Source organism: Neltuma alba, unplaced genomic scaffold, assembly GCF_004799145.2.
Source record: "Neltuma alba isolate B1F8T4 unplaced genomic scaffold, ASM479914v2 tig00001633_pilon, whole genome shotgun sequence".
In the NCBI taxonomy this organism is placed as follows: Eukaryota; Viridiplantae; Streptophyta; class Magnoliopsida; order Fabales; family Fabaceae; genus Neltuma; species Neltuma alba.
The window spans coordinates 663,411-688,871 of NW_021632543.1; the positions used below are offsets into that span (position 1 = coordinate 663,411).

The 25,461-nt window shown below is 32.1% G+C and overlaps 1 protein-coding gene and 1 long non-coding RNA gene across 2 annotated transcripts in view; one reads left to right on the top strand and one right to left on the bottom strand.

Moving 5' to 3' along the window:
* The first annotated feature begins 3,957 nt into the window (after positions 1-3,957).
* Positions 3,958-25,461, top strand: part of LOC114760203 (uncharacterized) — a 29,936-nt gene continuing 8,432 nt past the window's right edge. Inside the window, exon 1 of the mRNA XM_028949468.1 lies at positions 3,958-4,346. Within this exon, the coding sequence (XP_028805301.1) occupies positions 3,958-4,346 (389 nt within the window). The remainder of the gene's footprint in view (positions 4,347-25,461) is intronic.
* On the bottom strand, positions 4,639-17,808 carry LOC114760351 (uncharacterized). The gene is made up of 3 exons (XR_003742041.1): positions 17,796-17,808; positions 12,549-12,552; positions 4,639-4,892 (listed from the first exon to the last, which is right to left on the bottom strand). It is a non-coding gene; the product is annotated as an uncharacterized LOC114760351 (long non-coding RNA).

Sequence of the window (25,461 nt, forward strand, 5' to 3'; positions counted from 1 at the left end):
AATTTTACTTGCCTTCGTGATATTAACAGCGCAATTTAATCTGGCTAGTTTTCAGTTAAATGAATATTATCCTCCCAAATTATCTAGAGCAATTTAATACAAAATTCCAACTAGGTCAACATTGCATCAAGCACAGTTTTATGGGGTTTTGGGGGTTGGGATTCAAGAGAAGCTAAAAGTACAGGAGCTAACAAAATTCAGCTATTGTTCTGTCTACTTATTATTTTTAATTGCTTATGTTTCATCATCAGAGAGATTATATTGGTTTAGATTATTAAACTGGATGGACAAAATAGCTCCAATAATCCGAACTAGAGGGGCAATACCCATATAAAAGTTGGCTAAACAAATGTTGTTAATAGTCAACAAAATATAGTCAATATCCATATAAAAATTACTAATGATTTGAATAAGAGGTCTTGTTACTTGCAAAATGAAAGTTGTTAATACATATTGAAATATAGTCAATATCCATATAAAAGTTGTGAATGACTAGTAATTAAAGCTAAGTAGCTAAGTTATATATATTACACGCACAAATGTATTGTATAACGTTGATAACAAAGCATTGGTGTCTCAATGGCGATCATTAATTTTGATACGAATCACCAAGTGGTGGTGGCATTAAATTCCACCTCCACTGCTTTCCCAAAAAAATTTCTCCTTTGTTACCCAAAAAAAATTCTCCTCCTGGTGATAGACGCTGGAGTGTTGGCGGGGTCTTTTGGCTAGGAAGTTGAAAACCTTTTCCTTTTTTAATATGAGGAGCATTTCTGTGAGAAAACTTCTATTTAAAAATCTCATTTTAAGTATTTGTTCCCCTTTTCGTTTACAAGTGGTGGCTTCCCTTTTCGTTCCTTTGATGTTTTCAAACTACGGTTTTTGAGCCATTTCCTCCTTATTTTATTCCACCAACGACTTCTATTAACAAGAAATACAATCAAACGACTTGATATAATATTATATTATATCTAGCGAAGCAGCACATATTCATGTTTAGTTAACTACATATTGTTTTGGATAAAATAAATATGTTTTTAATTCTTAAGTCTTGATATAGACATAGGAAACTAACAAGGAAATGCAACTTGAAAAAGTGTGCAAACGAAAAGTTTTCAATAAAACTTAGCGTAATTTATAATATTTTTAAGAGTAAAATACGTTAATCTCTTTTTCAGAAATCAAGAAAAAATTGGTGAGGTTTCATTAATTATGATGTGTGTATATGATGCAAGCAGTGGTGAAGATTAGTGCTGAAATCATCTTGAAGACATAAAATAAATGCATGTAATTAAATGTTGCAACCACTCGGGAAAGAAGCCATGTGAGGTTGGGAGGATTTTGCGTGAAGGATGAAGGGCTCTCACAATCTACTACAAGCATTCTGTCTTTTTTTAGGAGATCCAATTAACCAAATTGCTTGAGTTAATGAATCTGTTAATATTAGTTAAAAATAATGATGAATACTCTCTCCAGTTCGCAATAATAAGAGCTTTTTTTTTTGTCAATACATGTCACCTCACTAAATTTATTATATGAATGTACAATTTTACCAAAACTATTGTTTTGCAAATTGTTATTTTTCTTGAAAAGTGCATATAGTAAATAAGGGTAAAATTGAAAAGTAATTAAACTTGGTATGTCTTGTAATTTCTGCTGTTGAACCTGCAGTTTACAATAGGTAGTAGATTCAAACTTAGACCGGTCAGGCTGACGACCAAAAAATTCGACGACTCGTTTTTTTATGCTCAGACTACTTGGGAAAGAAAGAAGAAGGAGAAGAAACATAAGAGAAAAACAAAAGGTCTAAAAGGAACAAAGGCAGATTTTTTTTTTTCTCTTTATCCACCTGACAAACTCAATTATTTTTATATATTTTGATATCTTTTATATGGGTTTTTGTCAACTTAATTAGTCTTTTTGGTCTTAATTGATTGGTAATTGATTTTAATATATTTTATTTTGAATTATTATTTTATAGGGGCAAAATTGTCATATTTTGGTTTAATTGTGAGTAATTGATTTTGAGGACAATTAATGCTACCTTATCCTTGAATTTGCTTGCAGGTTTTTGGAAGAAATAAAAATGAAAAAAAATACATAAATAAAAAGAAAAAAAAAGAAAAAAAATAATAATTAAAAAGAAAGGGGCAAAACGTTGCGTTTTGCGCCACCACACTAATAACCTAATATCCAATCTATTCTTCATCTTCTCCAGGAGGCGGAAGACGCAAGTGGGGGCAAAGATGCCGAACGGGAGAGAAGAGGCCGAACACATACACGAAACAGGGGACGCTGGGCAGAACGAAACACACACACGCGGCTGGTGGCAGCAAACTTGATGGCAAACCGTGGCTAAGATCCTCTGATTCTCCAATTCAACAATAATGGCAGGAGCTTGGATCTTTAAGGGGGAGTTCTAGTTGCTTTAATTTCTTACTCAATAATTGTTTAACAATTCCTAAGTCTTAGGATAGTTTTTCTGATTGTTGGGATAATTGTATTGCTTAATCTGATTATATTTGGGGATTATTATGACTGAATTATTGCTTAATATTTGACATTGGACTGTTTATAGTTTTGATCTCAATTATAATGTTGTGGTTATGACATTTGTATTGATTTTGGAATTAATATATTGTGATTTTCTAAGGTGGCTTAGAATTTTGGATCATATAGTCTCTTGCTAGCTTTAATTCTGTTATTTTGGATTTAAGAGTTCTAATTAAGCATTGGTTTTTTTAGCATCCTTAATCCCACTTTACTATTCTGGTTGCAGTTAGTAAGTTGAGATTTTAGGAAAATATTTTGTGGCAACTCGAGGTGGCTCAGTTGTTGGATCAAAAGCTTAATTATAATTCTTAATTCATTGTTTTTAACTCCCACATCTTTTAGAGTGATGATTGCCTGCATTGTTGAATTGGATGATTGATTTTTATCAGTGTTATTTGTGTGTCTCATTTTCATTTCTTTAATCTCCATTCATTTGAATCACTTTTATATAGAAACAAAAAAAAAGTATTTTAATTTCAATTTGATTCGTAGTATTTAATTAACAGCTTTTCAAAATCAAAAATCTCTTTTTATAGTTTAGGTTACTTGCATTCATTTACTAGGGTTTAATTTCGTTTTCGGCTCCTCAAAGTGAAACGACCCGAGTTTTGCACTATATTGCATTAATTCCGTTAATTTTTGGAGTAACCCCAAAGTGACAATTAAGGCAAGTTAAGTTCACCACCTGACATGAATCAGTGGCAACGAAACGGACGAAGGACGAAACTGAACAAAGAAGCAAGAAAGGCAGTGGAGATGCCACTTAGGCACCTTTCTTGCCAAGCTAGTTTTGAAGGTTATCCTTAAGCATTACGTCTTACGTCATTTCGTTTTCTCAATTTTTTTTTTCTTTTCTTCAATTTTAAAATTTATTTTACTGTAGTTAATTGATTTAAATCCATGTTTTATATTATTTTTATTTAAAATAATTGGTGTAAAGTTAAACATGTAGTTAATTGATTTAAAATCCACATTTTCATTTGCAATTCATTCTCATATGCCAAGAAATGTATTAAACTGATAAAAAATTTTTGAGTTTACCCATATTAAATTTTTTTTTGTATTTACAAATTATTATCACATCTATCACATTCTTTTTCTTTTTGCAACGAGAACTAAATAAGGATAAAATTAGAAAATGATCATTAAATTCCCTGCAAATGGCTTATAAAAAGGATGGAAGCGATATTTTAAAAAAAATAAAATAACGGTGAATAGTTGCAATTGGCCAAATATTGCCCCTTTAGATAATCTTTCAAAATAAATAAATGCATGTATGATGGAGGGAGCAGTGACGTCAACATGCTGAGATAAGCGGGCCCTGCGTGGTGTGTATATATAGATAAGGCATGAAGGAAGTTGAGGCACAACTCAGATCAGATCAGCACCAACACCAAAATCAAAATGGCGAATACCAACTGTGTGTTTCGGGCTTACGTCCACAGTTTCGACGAATTGCAGCCTCTGAGGGGTGGAGCAGGCCAAATCGCTGTGGTCTTCGCCAAAGACAGGGGCGGAAATGGAAACTTCCAGCTCGATTTCAATGTCATTGCCCAACAAATCCACGATTTCAAAAGTGAAAATGAGAATTTCAAGTTCTTCTTGAGCATGGAGGTTATCCCTTCAATCTCGCACGGGCTAACGTCGCCGAAGCCGTCAACAGCCTCACAAACCTCATCCACCCGCTACCGTTTTGATGGCATCGACGTTTACTACGACCAGATCCCTGTGCCTCCTGCTCAGTTTGTGGATGTTATGCAGAGTGTGATTGTGGGGCTGAGGGAAAGAAACCGCGGCCTTGAGGTCTCCCTCACTGTGCCTCCTCCTCTCAGTCAGGATTTCTACTTGCCTCTGTACAACCAGGTCGCAGGTCTTATTGATTATGTCATTTACCAGACCCTCTACGGCAAATCCTGTCAACGACGTCGGACAACTAGTGGGGATATTCAATGGTTTACCTTATCCCAGAGGCAAGCTGCTTGCTGGCTATAGCTTCTTCATCAACGACTGGAACACTGTCCGACCGTTCGTCTTCCTTGTGGCCTGTATTATGCTCCTCATCACAGGCCGCATTACTGGCATATCCGTGTGGGCTGCCAGCGCCATCTGATGAACCTGAGATTTGAGCTTCATCATCCACACGCACACCGGGCATGCTTGCATGCTCTTATAATATATTACTAAATAAAGTATCACCGGCGACCCTGTGCGTGTGCTTGCTGTTCATGTCTGGTGGTTTAATTTGCATGTGAGTTTCCTTTCGTGTCTGCTGTTGCTTGTTGCTACTGTGTTATTGGGTTTGTTTTGTTATGTTTGTGTACGCATGAGTCGTATTATTACTTGTGATTATATATTACTTGCCTTCCGTATGCTTTTTTCCTGAGCTTCTATGGTATTCATTTGCTACGTACCTAGCTGTGTTATATATATATATATATATATATATATTCAATCACTATATATATCCTTCCATCCGTGGAATGCCATTTTCGGGAACTACCACACAGTGCCAATTTAAATGAATGTAAAATACGCAACCATTGTTGAAATCTAGACTATTCAAATATAGTTTTAATAGTATATAGATTTAAAATTTTCAACTAAAAATTTTTCAATAATTTTTTTTTGGGAAAAACTTACAGTTAAGAGATTACATTTATTTTGGAGCATATACCTATTAAAGAAAAACATTTTTCAAAAATAAAAAATTTAAATCTTGACTGTCCATATTAAACCTAAACCATTGAGATTTGATGAGTATTCGTTGCGATGATCACCAAAATTGGTTTGGGGCTTATAAAACGGCTTCTAATTGTAACCTCAAATGAATCAAATGTGTTTTCATGGTGCAAACTCCGCACCCCGACAGTTCATATCCCAAGTGCAACAATTACACGATCGGGCTTATGAAACCGCTTCTAGTTTTGTTATCCATGCCCACTTCCAATCCAGTTTCATGAATTTTTAAAAGAAGCGTTACTGGTTCTTAGGGGGAAAAAACCAACATATTGTAGGTGTATAAATTAAAAATAGCTCAACACCAAAATAAATGATTACTGTCTTGTCAGAAGAAACTAAGGAAAATTCTAAAGCAATGTCGAAAACTTTTTACCTTTTCCGTCTTAAAATGATCGTCGCTATTTGTTGTGTTCCTTCATACATAGCTATCATAACTTACTTTCAACACTCATTTGCCCAAATCAAATTGCGTAAATGAAAATTTCCTTGTTTCCCCTCAATTATATTGCATGTACAAAATTACTTTCAAACTTTTACTTAGAATATTTGTTTTTGTTAGCCATAAAACATTATTATTTTATACAATAAAATAGTTAAAAAGCATAGGTAGGTTATTATATGAGGTTTGGGCTCCTTTCGCATTGTAAGAAAGGCCCAATATTTGAAACCCATTTAAGTCTCACTGATTAAAGTGGAGAGTGGGCAGATTAGGGTTATGTGGAAGAGACCTCATTTAAGGAAGAATAGCAGCCGTTAAGGCAGAGAAGAAGAGAGAGAGAATCATTTTTGCATCTTCATAAGGCAGTCTCATTGGTAAATCGATGTTTACGTATTAACCGTTGGATAAGGCTGAAATTTTGATAGCATGTTTGCAACATCCATGGGTCATTTTCAATTATTGGACTATTGATATTTATGGATGCATGGATGTAAAACTCGTGGTCGACGTTACCGATTCGATTTGCATATTTACTTAATTATTGAATTAACCAAATGTTGTTTTATTGTTTTTTTAGTTCTAAAGGGTTAATATGGTGTCATTAGTAGGCCTTATAATTTCATCAAATTTTTATTTTATTTTTGAAATGTTGATGTGGTTATATTTAATTCTAAAAAACATTTGTATCGATGGTGAAATAATTCAAAATCTTAAATATAAAATCTGAAACATGAAAAAGAAAATAATCTCATATCTCATAAATATATATAATATAAACTAAATCCCTGAAAATTCTGAAAATTTTATGTTTTTTAATTTGATAATTCTCATTAAAAAAAAAACTTGACATCGACAGCTCAACAGATCTTTAACGTGCATGTCGACCCACATGTCCCTCCTCCCCTCTATATTATTTTAAAATTGTGTGCTTTTTGATTTGATCATTCCCATCAAATACACGTGCAGCCTTGTTGGTATATCACGACGGAGGAAGTTTGGTGAGCATTCGGTTTTTTTTGTGAAAATCGAATTAACTGAAAAATCAAAGAACACCAATTTTAAGTATCAAACCAAAACCCATTAACTAAATAAATTAAAACTGAATTAACCCAAATACTCCTCCGGTCCTTATTATAAAACCCCATTTGACTTTTTATTTGGTCCTAATTATAAGACCCAAATCCATTTTGTCTCTTATATTTATACATTTTTTTCCAAGATAATCCTTCTAATAATGATAGTTTTAGCCAATATACTTAATTAGCAAAGATATTTTAGGAATGACAACACTTATTTATTATAAATAACCAACTTAACTTATTTCCTTAATCTCCTCAAATAAGTCAATTGGGTCTTATAATTAGGATCGAAGAAGTATTTGAGTTCAGTTAATTAGTTAAACGGAATATATATGTTTCGTCAGATCCTATGAAGAATAACTTCGCCACACAACACGCGCGCGCGCGCGCGCGCGCGCACACACGCACATATGCTTTGATTCGCTGTCTCTAAAGTATTATTGGGTCATGTCTAAATAAAACGCAAAGTGCATATACTTAACTACACTGTTTGAACCTAATAAAACCTGTCCACTAATGAACACGTTATTCTAATGGTCATGTTTAGTATTACAAGAGATAATCCTCAAGTAATAAGGTTATGTGATTTACAAATGCGAGGAAATAATGAAAGATGAAAAACAGCACATAAAATTCAAAATATCATGGTATTTTACACGCGATAATGAACCAACTTCTTTTCTTTGATTGAAAGTATATAGAGATAATCCTCGAATAAAAAGGATATGGTGACATCCTCAAATTCAAAATGAATTCTGTGCAGTGAAAACTATCTCTTTATCACAGCAACATGCACAAGAAATTAGCAATCACATATTAATTTACTATCTCTGGTATTTCATATAAGAGCTAAAGAAAATTAGTTAAGTTAACTATTGGTAATAAATAAATGTTGTCTTTCCTAAAATATCTTCGCTAATCAAGTATATTAGTTAGAATTACCATTTGATAACATGTGCAACTAATACAAAAATTATACTAAAAAATGAATCAAAATGAGAGATAAAATAGATTGAGGTCTTATAAAAAGATAAAATTGAAAGTCAAAGTAGCTCTTATATTAATAACCAGAGGTAGTATTATTCACCATGATTTAGAGCTTTTTTTTCCCTTTCAAGGAAGATAAATAAAAATATAAGGAGATTCTAAACAACCTGGTAAAAGAATCATTCAGTCTTGTGTATAAATTAGAAAATGGTGACAGTGGTTTGAAGAAAACAAAGATATAGTTTTATTTGAGGATTAGCTACAACACCCCCTAATTTTCTGACTCAAGAAAAGTTAAAAAGAAAATTCATAAAATTATTTTAAGCCTAAGTAAAAGGGAGGCAATTATGGAATATTAATTTTGAAGGTTTAAAAATTCTATGAAAAAGTTATGCTCCCAAAAATGACTTAAATAATTTTAAGGTTATTTGTCAGTGCAAAAATGATATATCTTCCTAGAAAATTCAAGGAAAAAAATAGCTAGGAATTTATATTTGAGGTGAAAAATTCAGGATAATTATTTTATGAGGTAAAGATACAAATTAAGGGATAAAATCTTTAAAATGGGTTAAGGATTAATTTCTAGAGTTAATGGCTTTTTTTTGGCAAATTCAAGAAAAAAAGTTACTTGTGACACAAAGTTTGTAGAGAAACTATTTTATGGGTCAAAGAAGATAATGGACAAGAAAAATCCATATAAAATATTGTGGAATAATTTCTGGGTGTATTTTATATTTCAGAAAAATAGTAGAGATGGTGGAAATGGAAGAAAGGAAAGCAATAAAGGGCATAATGGTCATTTCCCTCACTCCTACTCATGCTGCGCTTGTTCCCTCGTAAAATAACCCATCAGAACCCATTTCCCCTCTTCATTCTTCACCTGCAATTAGAGTGGAAGTCGAGAGAAAGAGAGTTCGAGAACCAGAGAAGAGCAACAGCGGAGAAGGTGATCGAAGAAGGGTTTTGGTGCGTGCAATCATTGTTTCAGACCAAGATAGGTGGAAATATCACTCTCATACCCTTCTTTCTTCTATCCTACATGCTGCCGAAGAGTTGAAGCTATGTAAAAGCCTTTATTTGTGGAGGAAAATGGGTAGCTTAATGAATTAAGGGTAGGTGATGGTTGATGGATGCATGTTCGGGTGAGTTGTGATGTTGCATGCTGTTTATGATTTCTGCATGTTGAGGACCGACTGGTTTGTGACACTGAAACAGGGGCTTCATGTTTCGACTTTTATGGTTTTGCGTTACTGAAATCTTTTGTTGCATGTTGCTTAATTGTTGAGAGATATTCACTCTCGAAACTTGGTTAAAAGTTTCAGAGATTGGTTCCGGATTCCCTGAATCTTGAAGGAGGGAATGCAGCTTAAAATTTCTGGTTGCATATGTTGATTTTTGCTCTGGTTCTTCAAGGCTGAAACAGGGGAAGATTTTGTTGTTTGATTTTGATGATCTAGGTTTAATTTCTTTGGATGAATGCTGTTGGTTCTGGTTTAAGGAGAGAAAATTAAGAGCATATATATGTGCACACACGCGCGCGCGCATAATTGATAGCTTATGTGTTTGGACGTGAATCTGAAACTAAACTAGAAAGATATACATACACATATAATTATGTTTGTGTGTGCCGTGAGGGGTGAGTTCGTAAGCCAAAAATCAGATTGGAAGTGAAAAGCAATAATCAAGTTTGTAGTATTTGATTTAAGTGATTGCATATGGAATTTTGAATCTTTGAAAGGTATGTTTAAATCTGGGAAATTACAGATTTAATGTGTAGAGCTGTTTGGAAATTTTTAGAGGCTAAGAGGCATGTATGATGTTCAAATGACGTAGGATATGCACGCACAGGTTGCTGTTGGTTAGGAAATGGAACTCGTTAGTTGAATGAGAGGTTAAGGGATTCAAGAGGATGGTGTAGTTGGGGAGTGAAATTAAATAGAATTTGGTGTTGTAGATGATTAAATAAATTTAAGGATGCTAAAACAGCAATTGGGATGTAATTTTTTGTGGATTAGCGAAAATAGGGAATTCACTAATTGATGTTATATAGTAATTTTAAATGATTGATTGAGTTATCCAGTTGTGATGCTAAAATCAACAGCTGAGAAAAATGGTTTAAAATTGGAGAGTTAAACATGAACCATACTTGAGGATAAAATTTAAGGAAGGTTAAGGGAGAAGTTTTCAAACTTTTAGCTGAATGTCGTCACACCTTATTTTTATACCTCATTTTATATCAATTGGAACCATTTAAAATCACTTATCATGGCCTTGGGTTGGAAAAATTCAAACTTTAAATTTTCTTAAATTCATGTTACTATTCATTATAATCTTTACAAAGGTCAAAGTTTGAAAATTCATAACTAATTCTAAAATAATCGAAATGAGATAGTTCTAAGTTCTATAGAAATCTCTTGACATGCTCTTTAAAGGAAAAATAATTATTGGTATCCAGAACTCATACATTAATCGGAGATTTCGTTCCAAGTGGTACTGTTCATTTGGTCATTCTTCAAATTTTCAAGATTTATGTCCAACTTTGAAAGGATACAACTTTCTGTATAAAACTCCAAATTTGATGAATTACCACTTGTTTTAAAGCTAAAATATGTTCTATAAGCATGCCAAATTTCAGATCCAGATTCATCTAATTGCTTAAAATCACGTCGGTCAAACTTAACCCCTAAAAAGTCAACTTTTATCCTTTTTTTATGCTATTCTTGGTTTTTCTTTTCTTTTTCCTTCAATGATCTTTCAAGTCACACTTCACATACCTTAAATATGGTTCTTCCTTGATGGAGTGCTTACGTGTAAGGTATCATCAATAATGAATACAAAGTTCCAACATAGTTCCCAATAATACATAACAATGTATAATGATTACAAAACATACTTTCAAGAAACATTAAACTCCATCATCCTCCAAGTGAATCCCTTTCCTTTCTCCTTACTTGATCCAACTCCTAGTTGGTGAATATTTAAATATAGAGGAATGAGATTTGATAGAAATCTGAGTAACAGGAGTTACAATTATAATGTCAAACATGCAAGGTAGATTATATATATTCATGAACATTCTATGCCATACAAATATCATCACAATTCACCAATAAATAACATGTTAATACATGTTGCCAAGGCATACAATGTAATTAACTAACATATCATTTTCATCAAATAATCTCAAACATAACACAACACTTATTCATGCAATCATATTATGTAACAACCAAGCAAGTTAACATTATAAATTGTGAATTCTATGCTACTACCTTTTTTTAGTCCAAGAATTTCAGTTCCTCCCTGTTCTCTTATACAATTCCTATCAGTTCATGCATAAACACATTCCAAATTATCAATAATTCAAGCATAAACATAGGGTCCGTTTGGATCAGCGATTGAAAAAATAGCTTATGGAGAAGTGAAGTTGGGTAAAAGTTAAATTAGATAAGATGAATTGTGTTTGGACTAGAGTTTAAAAAATTTAGTCTGTAAAAGTGAGATTGGTAAAAAAATTGTTTGGATTATGATTGGGTAAAAGTAAGTTTGTTTGTAAAATTACCAAAATGGGTATGAGTTTTAATAAATTATGAAACATGGTTAAATTATTCATTTTTTAAGTTAATCATTATCATAATCATAGTTCTAACCAACACACTTAATTAATAAGAATATTTTTAAAAAGATAATATTTATTTATTATAAATAACTAAATTAAATTTTTTAATTTTAATCTATTATATTTGTTGGTTTTTAGAATAATTACTCGCTAGTGAAGATAAATATTTTTGAAGACACGGCCTGACACGCGCATGCGCACGTCACCCTCGCACTCTTCTAGAGGCTGCTTCTCACCGCTCGCGTACATGGATTGCAAAAACCTCAACCCATCAGCTTATCAAAACGCGCGATGCAATCTCACTTTTGGTCCTGAAGTGAAATGGTTAAAAAGCTCTCCCAAACTGCCATCAGCTTATCCAAACGGGCTTATCATTAGTTTAAGGGTATGTTTGAATTGCCATTGGGTAAAACTGACTTCTAACCCAACTGACTTTTGTAACTGAAATTAGAGTAAAAGTCAGTCAGTGTAATGTAATTTATGTTTGGATAGATGCTTTTAAAAAATCAGTTGAAAAAGTTAAAAGTTGTTTGGATGATTAATAGAAAAGTTAGTTTAGTTATAAAATGATTGAAAAGGATATAGAGTAGTGCTTGAAATTTTATATTTTTAATGTAATAATAATTTAAAGAAACACGTAAAATTATTATGATAAAATATAAATAGTTTGTTTGTAAAATTATAAAATAAAAATATTTGTTAAGGAGAAAAATTTGAAAATATATTGTAGATAATTAATTAAATATACATAATGAACAAACATGAATATAAATTAAAATTTATTTGGTCTCTAATTAAAGTAAATAGAATCACATAACTAATTAGATCGTAAGCTTTGCACAATTTTTCCATAAGTCAGTTAGAAAAGTTGATCCAGATTGCATTGGATAAGTCAGTCAGAAAAGTTACTTTTTTTCATAAGTCAGTTAGAAACGAAACTCAATCCAAACAGTCTTCTGAGCTGCAATAAGCCACAAACCGCAGTTTCACGCTTTCTCGTGTGCTTTTGGTATTCCAGACGGCAATCCAAACGAACCCTAAGTCACTTTTGACCCAACAACTGCTCATCCAAACAGGCTGATAATTGCTTGACATTAAGCTCAATTAAACTTCTTTTTTCTTGATTTTTGACATAACTATTCCTCCTTTGATTTCATCAATATTTTAGCTCATTCCTACATAATTTTTCATGTAGAATCCAAATATCAATTCTGATTTTACAAAATCACACTCCTCCCCTTTCAATTCGCTATGGCCCAATAGGGGTAGTATGTCTTGCAACAATTTTATTTTTGATTATAATGATTTTAAACACTTTCTCTTAGTGTTTTCTTACAAAAAAATATATTTTAAACTCATTAGAATTATCAAATCACAGTAAAACAAATTCCTACCCAAAAAAACCATGGTGGCCGAAATATATGCCATAGGACCCTAATTTTGATTTCTTCCAAAATTCAACTGAACACCACTTAAAAATGTGAATTCAAGTTTATATTCAAGGCTTCTATCCTTCCCTAACACATATTCAATTCAGCCGAAAATGGACAGCATGGAACCTTAAGATTAGGTCATGAAATTTTAACCAAAACAAGCTTGAATCTTAACCAAACCAAAGCTCAAACATACCTTGATGAATCCTTGACCAAAGCTTGATAATTCCTCCTTCAAATACACTAATTAAGACTCACTTTTACGCTCAAAAAAATCAGTTTGGCAGCACCCCTCCTCTTTTGTCAATTTTTTTGGCTATTTTAGTGTAATTATGGGGTATTTATAGAGCAAGAAATCTGACCTTTTTACCCAATTTAGGCGTGCTTTTTCTACCATTTAGGAGGCCATTTGGCTGCTATCAAACCCTCCAATTTTCAGATCATGTCATGTGTCCATATTCCAAGAATATTCCACTAATTATGTGAAAATTGGGCTTAAATCTATCTTAATTATTGGGCCAGGTTTGGAAGAAATTTTTAGGCCTTTCTTACCTCAATGTGGGGCCCACTTTTGATCTAGAATGGCCCAAAAATGTGGCCCACAATTTAGATATCAATTCTGAACAATAATGAAGCTTATCGGTGACTATTCACTTGTAACTTTTCATAATTTTTCTAGACTTCCAAATTTTCATTTTTCTTTTTGAAAAATACTATTTTAATATAAGAATGAATTTTGAAAAATTCTAAAATTTGTCTTCACCTCTAACTATTTATTTTGAATTTTTCCCGAATAGAGCTTTATTGGTAAAACTTTTGGAAATAAATTCTCTAAAATAAATTCTTATACTTTCAGAGCCTGAAACCAATTTTATAAATTTCAATAAATATTTATATAATTATTTCATATTTTTTTCAAAATTATTGAGACCTCTAAATAATTATAATAATTATTTTTACTCACTTTTCACTTTTTTTTAAAAAAACCTCTGTTTTCAAGAAATTCTGTAAATAACTATTTTCACACCATTTTCACCTTTAGGGCCTCTATTAAGGTTCCAAAACCTCTAATTTACTTTTTTACCATTTTCTAGGAATTTTCTGGACTTTTGTTTTCAAATTTTTCCATTTTGTCTTTCTTGGATCAATAATTTCAAAAATATCAGTCTAGACCCTATCAGGATTTTATGTCATGTTTGGCTTCATCATTCCGTATTGGCCCTTGACTTGATATTTTATATCCATTGTTAAGCTTAATTTTTCTAGGATGTGACATTTTCTTCCCCCTTAAATAAATTTTGTCCTCAAAATTTACATATACCCTAGACGAAGAACTTCAAGTGACTGCTCTTCATATCGTCTTCCTTTTTTCACATTGCTTCTTGTGTTGAGCTCTCCCAGATCACCTTGACCATTGGAATGGTCTTGTTTTGTAGCTGCTTAATCTGTTGATCTACAATTTTTATCAGCTTAACCTCGAATGTCAAATTATCTTGTAGCACGGTATCTTCATATTTCAAAATACAAGAGGGATCTTGTCACATCCTACCAAATTTAGCATTGATGGAAGGGATGAAAAATTTGGTTAAGGGACCATAGGGAAAGAAGATTGGCATGGTGTGAGACCCCAAAAGGCTCTAGATCGGCACTTTCAAATTTATCGGTCCAGGGAGGGCAAAATGAGAAAATGTGAGAAAAATTCTAGAAAAATTCTAAAAAATGGTAAAAAAAAGAAAAGAAAAGGTGAATTAGAGGTTTTGGAACCTCAATGGAGACCCTAGAGGTGAAAATGGTATGAAAATGGATTATTATGGAATTTTCCGAACACAAAGGTTTTTCAGAAAAACAGTGAAAAATAGGAGGAAAATAATTATTTTAAATAGTTGAAGGCCTTCATAATTTTAGAAAAAATGCGGATGAATTGTTTAAATTTTGATGGGAATTTATAAAATTAATTTTAGGCCTTATAGGTACAAGAATTAATTTTAGAGTATTTAATTTCTCACAATTTTACTGATAAAGGCTTATTTAGAGAAAATTCAAAATAAATAGTTAGAGTTGAAAAAAAATCCTAAAAATTTCTAGATCATATCCGTATATGAAAAGAGGATTTTTCATGGAGAGAAATGTAATTTTGGGGGCCTAAAAAATGATGAAAAGTTACAAGTCAATAGTAACTGATAAATTGTATTTTTGTTTGGAATTAATAATTATAAATGGGCTCCACTTTTGGCTTCATTTTGGGCCACGAAAAGCCAAAAATTTCGTGCAAATAATGGCCTAACAATTAAATGGATTTGACGTCAATTTCAATCAAAAGCTAGATGAAAGTATAAACCATCAATAGGAACCTCAAAGAATATGCTCAAGAACAAGGAGATGGTATGGTGATGGAAGGAATATGTTTGTAGAAGTATATGAAAGCTACTTACCAACTTTATATGTATGACATTGTTATGTAATGTTATGTATTATTATGTATATGTACGGATTATATTGAGATATGTATCAATGACAAGGATACCTTACATTTGAAAAATTGGTAAGAATCATGGGAAAAGCTAGATGAAAGGAAAAGAAAAAGAAAAAGCAAGAATAGTATGGAATAGGGATAAAAGTTGACTTTTCAAGGGTCAAGTTTGACTGATGAAATTTCATGCATTGGATGAGTCTTGAGCTAAAACTTAGCATGCTTATAGATCTCATCTTTAACTTTAAAACAAGTGATAATTCATTAAATTTGGAGTTTTATACAAAAAGTTATGCCCTTCCAAAGTTGGGCATAAATTCTGAAAAATTAGAAAATGACCAAATGAGCAATACCACTTTGAATGAAATATGGGATTGATGCACGAGATCTAGATACCAATGATGTTTTTTCTTTAAAGAGCATGTCAAGAGCTTTTCATAGAACTTGGAACCACCTCGTTTCAATTTTTCTACATTTAGTTCTAAATTTCTAAAGTTGGCAAAGATTTTAGTGAATGATGAATAGTGCCCAAGGCTCTTTGTGACCCCAGGTCGCAACCTGGGAAGTTGAGGTTGTGACCTGAAGCAAAGATGGCCTCTATGACTTCAAGTCATGACTTGGAAGTACCAAGTCGCAACCTGGACTAAAAATTTGAAAAGTTTCAAATTTTTGGAGATTTTCGCATTCCTAAGGCCTATATAATGATCTTAAAGGGTTCCAATTATCATATAATAAGGTAATAAATGAGGTGTGATACATCTGATTGGTGCTTCTTTAGTTAAGAAGCATAGAAGATGCGATGTGTCTGGTCAAGATTAAGGGATAGGGTCAATTCATAAGCTACCGGCTTAACTTTTAACAAAAATTTGGAAGGGTCTTAGGCGTTAATTATTTCACCTTTGGGATTTGACCCATTCCTGTGGTTAGTATGTCTAACCACAACCTCTAAGAGCTTTCTTCTGATGTTCGTATAGCTTTTTTGTCTACTTTATGTGCTTAACAGTCCTTGTCAATTATCTTCAATTATCCTCAAACTTGATCTATCCTCTTTGGACTATAAACTCTTCTTATATTTAGTTTAGTCCACCGCATTGGTGATCGGCACTTCCTGCCATATAAGGCTTCACACTAAGCCATCTGTATAGTGGAATGGTAATTATTATCTCAAGCAATGTCTGCCTTTAACAGGTGTGTTAGCATATTCAGCCATCCTTCTCTTTACCTTAAAGATCTATATTCCTTCTTTTACCTTTTCATTTCACAATTAGCTTGCTTGAATATACACTGTTTAGGACTTACAGTTCTTGGCCTAATCGACAACAATGGTATCTTTGAAAAAGCCAAGGGTGCTCTCTCTATATTAGTTAACCATTAGAGGGGGCTTCTATATCTTAAACTCATCCCTAGTCATTCTGTTATCAAGCCTCAAGAGGAATCACCCTCACAGCTTAACATGTCATCTTATTCCCATGTCTCGAGAGGCATCACCCTTTCGACTTAGCATGTCATCCCACTCTCATACCTTGAGAGGCATCATCCTCTCGGCTTAACATCTTTCCTTTAAGCTTAGTTTACTATGACCTTAGGAGCTACTGTGCTCCACTGTAAGCCTCTTCAAGGTCTATTATAACCCTAGAATATCATTGTCGTCAATTTGCCATGTTAAGATCTATAAAAGATCTCAGACCATGAGACTGAGTAATAAAATAAGTCGCCTCTACCACATGGGTAACTTGACTGATTATTTTCCATGACTGGTCACAAACGCTAGTATTGTCTTCTTAAATCTTACTTAATACTTCCAGCCAAATTTGGAATTCTTAGTCTTTTCATATTTCTTTAACCCTTGAGTTTGGTTACTTTAGCTCACTTTCGTTTCATGGTGCCTCTTGAATTATCGGGCACTAGCTCACTTGTCAAGCTTATTAGCTTATCATCATGTCAATACCGATTTGCCTTGCCTTAGGACTCTGTAGTCCTTGCTACCTCTTATCAATCTGAAACAGTATTGAGAGAGGACTTATATCATTATGTTCTCATTACCTATTACCATACTATAGTACTCTGTTAAGTTCGAGGAGTCTCATGTGTTTGCGTCATAATACCTTTCCATTACTTTTGACTAGTTTAGCTCTCCTCAAGGTAAGATCTACTCCGTGCCCTAACTCAGTTGCATCCCACTATCCTCATTAGAGGATTTGCCTTATTGGGCGAACATATTGCTCATGCTAGCACAATTGGTAGTCCCCATTTCCAAAATTACTGATGGAGAATACATCATTATCAACTCCATTTGGGCTATTCATTGTAATTCCTGCCAAGAATGGCTTACTTTCACAAAAGCAATATAATTTCTGTGACGAAGGATCACATCTACCTTCAGAGAGATACTTTGTGGCTAAGACTTTCATTGTATTCAATCTCTGCCAGGGTACACTCCTTGATTACATATCCCTATCAAAGGGAGCCTCTCCACTAAAATTATCTAATCCCATAGGCAGTGGTGCCTCTTAGTGGGGATTTCTTTTCTTTGCATTCTACCCTGGCCTGGGTATTGTGGTTGCACATTCTTAACCATCTTAGGGACACAAAAGAGCAATATAACCCCTAACATTATCAAGTATTTTAGCATTATCAGGTTTTAGGTATCATTAAGAATTTTCTCATCTTTCATTACAATTCAATTCCCTGTGCAACCTTTAACTATCACATTCTCATCTATCTCTATCCAACACCATCGTCAAGAAGGATCTTGCCTGACATAACTTTTCTAACTTCACTACCTTCTGACCAATCATTCCTACGGTCAGACATTGATTATCATGTGCTAATTGCATTACATAGTAGTGATTTAATCACCTTACTATGTCATGTCTAGTCAGGCATCTAACTCATCATCAGTTCTTCATTCAACAGCATCCAATCACTAAACCTCTTGGTCCACTATCCCTTAGAAATTTCTACCACTATTCAGGGATTTAAGAAACCTTGAACATTCTGTTCTGTCACCTTGCCTCTTTCGAGATTACATCAATTACTCGATGTTTAAATTGTTATTCCACTTCTCTATTAGGGCATAGACTCCTACTTCTGTTGGGCTTACTACATTCTCAGCCTACTACAACCCATTCATTATTTTAAATATTTAGCTTACCAAACTAAGTTATCCTTTTTTTAGTATTTAGTTATAATAAACTTTATCAATCATTTTAACAAACGTAATATTTTGTTAATGAACAAAAGAAGAAGAAAAAGAAATGCATATGTACGAAGGAGAAAGCATAGACGTCAACATGCTATTATCTACTTAAATTTAACTGTTAAATTATGCAATTTGACTAGTATTTTTAATGGTTAAATTTGATGATGGATAACAGTTCAAGACATAAATACTGCCAAATTAAACATTTAAAGAATATAAGAGCAAAAAAAATCCTTCTAGGTGTTAAATGTTCATTTGTAGATATGTCCATCATATATAAGCACTTTATCCCTACAAAACAAAAAATAATTACTCTTGCTAAACACTAGGAAAGATTTCAAAACAACACCCCAAAAATTTAGAAAACCCAAATCAGCGACTCAGATTTGATAAATGCTAGAATAGAATTTAAGGAGATGTCTAAAAGCGGCAACGGCCCCGAAAAAAAAAAAACTTTCTTTCTGAAAATAACTGTACCTCTATATTGTTCCCATCCATAACTTCTTGTTATACATAACTTTTTTCAAAAATTCATATATCCAAATCAAACTGTATGAATAAAAATTTTTAATTTCTTGATTGATTGCAAAAATGCAAAATTACTTTTTAATTTTTCAAAGTTTTAATAAGGATAAATTTAAAAAAGGTTATCAATTTAATACATTCCTTATTATGTGTGAACGAATTACAGTGACTTATAATAAGGTCAATAAATATAATAAAATCCCCAAAGAAGATATTAAAAAACTACTCTATGTTAATATAGGGAGTTGTCACGCTCACCTTCATGAATTGTGGTATTTATTTGTCGAAATTCAGAGTAATATATCTGATTTTAGTAAATTATATTTATAATATGGATAAATTAATTAATAAATTTACTCAGAAGTGTACATTTTGTTTTAAGAAATATGATGAATAGTTACAATTGGCAAAAATATTTGCCCTTTGAACTAATTTTTCAAAATAAACAATGCAAGTATGACGTAGGCAGCAGTGACGTCAACACGTTGAGTGTGTCGGTCTTGTGTGCGTATACAAATTAAATCATGACTTTTTTCAACATTCATATGTCGAAATCAAACGGCATAAATGAAAATTTTCTTGTTTTCCCCTCCGTTATATATACCGTATACTGCAAATGCAAAATTACTTTTAAATTTTTCCAAGTTTTATTTAAAATAATTTATTTTGTTATGCATAAAAAAAATTGTTATTTTATACAATATAATAATTAAAAAGCATAGGATCATATGCCAACATGCACAAATACTGGGAAATTTACAATAAAATGTTCAATTTGAGGAAGATCAAATTGGAAAAAAAATAATTTGATTAAAAAATTGTTAATGCAGACTGATAAGCTGTTAGTTGAGATAGTAAACGGTCTCACCTCATAAGGAGGAAAGCATAAATTTAAGTTTCAAGAAATGTACTTATTATGAGAACTTTAATTATAATGCTCTCAACTCAAGAGAGATTATTCTCAAGCCCAAAATTGACTTGAGGATACTTTGAGTTTTATTAAAAAAAAAATTGTTAATGTAGAACTTCAAACAAGAGGGAGGCCAGGTGAGAGGTGATAAAATATAAAAATAAAATAAAAATATTCACCACAAAAGAAGTAAATGCAATAGAGATAGTAAATTAGATACCAGATATCACCACAGGCGGTTGGAATGAAAAACGAGAAACAACACGCAGAGAATATATACCCGTTCTCGTATTTAAATGTGACTTCTCTATTTTTCTCTCTTCTTCACGGCCACATTTTATATGAGTAAAGTTGAAAAGAAAAAAATTAAAATTTCAATTTGTGACAAGTTTAATGAGTTAGCCACTGTTTCTTACTTTTGATGAATTAATTAATGTGACTTATATTATGAGAGTACATTTTCCATTCACGTGATAATCATCTATGCTTTCACCAATGAAATCACAAATATAATAAATGTATGTAGGGGCAAGTCCGGTTTGGAACCCATCCTCTTCCCTTCTCTCTGTTTTTTTTTTAATTGTTAGATTAATATTTTAATAGTTCAGAATGAAATCTCTTTTAAACTAGTATTAACATATTAAATTATAAAAATAAATAAATAATAAATTACAAATTATATTAAAATTTAATTCTAATGGTTCATAAGTGCATTAAATGTTTTTAAAATTTTTTTATAAATGGTTTTTTAAAAAATTAAAATATAAACTGTTAAAATATGTTAATCTAACAGTTAAAAAAAAAAGAAAAGGAGAAAAGAGGATGGGAAGAGGAGAGGAGAGGTTCCGAACGAGGGCAGTCCCTTTTTATTGTCTGAAACTAAAAAAGACGCGTGTGTGGATGCAAAATAGTTTCTTATCTTCTAAATCTACGTGATAAATCAACTTGTCTTATCTTCAAAATTCACAGGGGGCCTTTTAATTAATAATTAACATGGACAAACTATCTAGTGGGTCTTCACTTCCTCTAATATCCACTGTAGTTTTAAATTTTAATCATTTATTTAGGTTAATTTAATACTTTTGCTATTTTTCTGCAAAATTTTAAGCAAAAATTAATTATTTAATCCCTATAGTTTTGATTAAATTAAAATTTAGTCCCTAAATTGAGACCATTCAATTTCTGTACCTCTAACCATTTAAAACGCTGGTTCCTATACTCCTCTAGTCCTATTTATAGGATAGAAAGAGAAGTTTTTTTTGGTCCTATTTATTATAAGTCACTTTATTAAATTTTTACCATGAATGTACTAGATTGTTCTTCATTTATTATAGTGTAGATAATTATTTTTTTTTGAAAGGTGTATATATTAAATAGGGATAAAGTTGAAAAGTTACTATATTTTAATGAAGAGTTAATATAGTTTAAAGTTTTTTTTTATCTATGTAAAACATGTTAAAAATACCTTATAAATAGGATCAAAGGAGTACTTCATAAAATAAAATTATAAGGAGCAATGTTATTTCTCGTCACATGTTAGGTATTTCCTGTTGCAAGCTAAGGAAGTTTATTGAACGGATCGCAGTTCAATGGAGCCCTTGGAGGTTAGCAAAGACAACAAATTATTACATTCTTAGGAATGAAACAAAAGAAAAGTAAATTAATCATCATTTCCTCCCTTTTAAAATTATGAAACTAATTTATGCTTTTAATATAATAAATTACTCAAAGACTTTTAAAGTTACATTTTTATATTTAATTATCCTTATTACTTTCGAAAAACCTTGTTCATATATAGCGGAACAAATATTTCACATTTTCAAAAATTTTACTTAAAAAAATGCCTTGTAATTTTGGCTTAGAAAAGATACAATAAAAATATTTCGTAGAAGTTTATGGCTAGGACTAATAAATCCTTTTACAACGTGATTATTTTTTTCCAGCAATTATTTTGAATGATATTAAAATTAGAAGAAATACTGTCACTATTCTTTATTTTAAAGACTCTTTCTTAAAGTTTTCCATGTTGCTTAGTACAAAGTCATTTATAAACACTAACAAAGCATTTGTGAGTTTTTCTTTTTCTTTTATAAGTAGAGTGAGAGATTTCGGCTTCTATACTGGAATTTTGAGATAAAAATTAATTACTTTAACTAGCGACAGTCTTGGAAGGTTTTCATAATTTCTGAAAAAATATTAGTAGTCTTAAGTAACTTTAACTATATTAATATTCTTAAGCATTTTAAGTACTATCTTTCATAATTTTATATGACATACCATATTAAGTTCTCATAATAATTTTCTAATTAAGACTAAACTTATTAATACCATCACATGACTTGGCAATCATGTTATATATAAAAATTGAAAAATTCCCAATTTATTAGATACTAAAAAAATCTCTCAATATCAAAATACCCCCCAGATCATGTGATGAATGGTGTTATAAGATATACATACCCCGCTCCCATCCTTAAGATAAGTCACTTGTAGGAAAAAACTTTTGTCCTAAATATATGTCCCTTATTAGGTATTTGAGGATTAAAGGGGCAAAAAAATTTCAATAAGGGTAAATTTAAAAAAAAAAAAAAAAACCAAGATGAAGAAGCGAATGTGTATGGATGACCGAGGAAGCAGTGACGTGAGCATGCTGAGGTAAGCGGGTCCGGTGCGTGTGTGTGATACAGACAAGGGCATATAAAGGAAGTTGAGGCACAGCTCAAACTCAAAACCACACACATCAGCACGTACGAACACCAAAAGCAAAATGGTGAATCCCAGGTATCGCTGAAAAAAAAATTTAAAATTTTAATTTGTCACTAATTGAATGAATTAACAACCATTTTTTGATTCTGATGAAGAGGTTGAAGAAACTTATATTATAGATCAGAGTAAGTACATTTTCCATTGGCATGATAATCATCTATGCTTTCACCGTTGCAATCATCTCTGATAAATGCATCTAGTTACAAGTCGGCTTCTCTGGTCTGAAAACTAAGAAAAATAATGTGTGTGGCCTTATCTTCAAAATTCACAGGGGCCTCTTTAATACTACGAACAACCATCTGGTGGTCGGATGCAGGACATTTCTTTTTCGTTATAGTTTCCTCTTCCCTTCCTTTTTAATGCTACGGAAAACCATCTAGTGGACCGCCAACCTGCCATAAAAAAATGGGTTTAAGTGGGTTATGGTTGGTGTTTTGCCAACCTGTTAAGGTGCCAACTACTCCAACCCGCACTGCATAACTCGCAGGCTGTGACGAGCAAGCCCGCAAGTTGGTGGGTTAGCTCGACATTTTTACATAAATAATATGTTATTATATTTGAAAATTTTCTTTTTTTCATTTACATTTCAATTTTCATGTTACATATCTAAACCAAAAATATTAAAAAAGACATAAGCATGCTCTATCTATAACAAAACTTTAACAACTACAATAACATATAAAACAATATTTATTACAAAAAAAAAGTGTTTTAGAAATACATGGTCAGTAAACTTTATGAAAAATTAGATAGATGCACTTCTAATTTATCAAGAGATAGTTTTTTTGTATCAAATATTGTACTTATATGAAAAGATTGTGAAATTTATCACTTGATGAATTGATGTTGAATGTTAATCATGTAAAATGTTTGTAATGTATTGTTTTATATTTGTATTGACTATTTTGAATGTGGTTACACATCATTTATACTTAAGATTGCTTTTAAAATTTTGGATCACTATTTAAATGTGACTTCTTTTATCGCTGAAAAAAAAAACTAAATTTTTAATTTGTCACAAATTTAATGAATTAACAACCATTTTTCGATTCTGATGAATAGGTTAAAGAACCTTATCTTATAGATCAGAGTAATTAAGTACATTTCCAATTGGCATGATAATCATCTATGCTTTCGCCGTTGCAGTCATCTCTGATAAATGCATCTAGTTACAAGTCGGCTTCTCTGGTCTGAAAACTAAGAAAAATAATGTGTGTGGCCTTATCTTCAAAATTCACAGGGGCCTCTTTAATACTACGGACAACCATCTAGTGGGTGGATGCAGGACCATTTCTTTTCGTTATAGTTTCCTCTTCACTTCCTTTGATATCCGCCATAGTTTTAAATTTTAATCATTTGAATCACTTAGTCCTTCAACTTTTAATTCACTTATAACTTAATCTTTTAATTATGATGCAGTACAACTTAGTTCCTGAATTTTTAACTCGCTTACAACTTATTCCCTTATCTTTTCAATTGTTTAGATTTCTACCCCGATCACCTATAGCTCAATCTTATGTGGTAGGCAAAACATCCTTGCAACTCAGCTCCACCTGTATTTTCTATTAAATTTATTTTAAAAAGACACAGAAAGAAAGGGTTGGACTGGACGGAGGAGCCGCACGGGGGAAGAAAGCTGCAGAGAGATTCACACCAGTACCCACCCTCATTGATCGATTCGTTCTGTTTCGCACCCTATTTCTCTCTAGCTCTCTCATTCTCATTCATCGCGTTCTTTCAGAAGGACACAAATTCAACTTACACACATTTGTTTTATGTCGCAGTATTATCTTTTCACAAACACACTTCCTTATAAAATGCTCTTCTCTTCTACACGCATTCCTTTTTAATTAATTAAAAGCATTTGTTCTTCAAACGGTATTCTTGAAAATATATGTTAGTTAGAACATATATTTTATAAATTGCTTTATAAGTAGAAATATCAAAGCCTTCTAAAATGTTGCTGCTGAAAGTGTCTTGTCACCGCTAAAAACTTCTTTCAGCTTTTAGCGGTAACATTAGGAGTCGCCACTAAAAGTTTTACTTTTGAAATCTGACCTTTAGTAATAACTCCAAAAAGTCACTGCTCAAAGTACACTTTCAGTGGTGACATCTATGGTCGCCCCTAAAAGTAAGTTTTTCAACAGCAACTTTTAATATTGCCGCTGAATGTAGCTGAATTTTTTTTTTTTGGCAGTGATACTAACATAAATATCTAATAGGGTAAAATTATCTCTATTAAGATGATAGATTCACTCTTTGTCCCATCAATAGAATCAGTTATAACAATTTTCTTAATTAAACTGAATACCAAAAACCAAATTGTCAAAAAACAAAGACTAAATATTTAACTAAAAACTGAAATAACTGAATCAAAAAACTGAAATTGAATTTGGTTCGATTTGGTTTACTATTACCATTTGGTCTTGGTCACCCTAGAAACCAAGAATCTTGGTTAGCTAGTAATCGGCAATTGGCATGTCAATGCCAGAGAAGTAGCTGTAGGGAGAGGAGAGATCGGAGGAGTGACGGTAATTGAGGGAGGGAGAGTAAAAATTTTTGAAAATAAATTTGCATATATTTCTAACAGAACTATTAAAATAAAAGAGAGGGGAGGAGTGGCATGTGGGCTCATATGTAGGATAAAGATTACTTGAGTTGTCCAAATTTTAATGGCAAGTGCATGAATAAGGTGGTACACTAGGTGTATGAAAGAATTTCTCCAGAAAATTAAAAGAC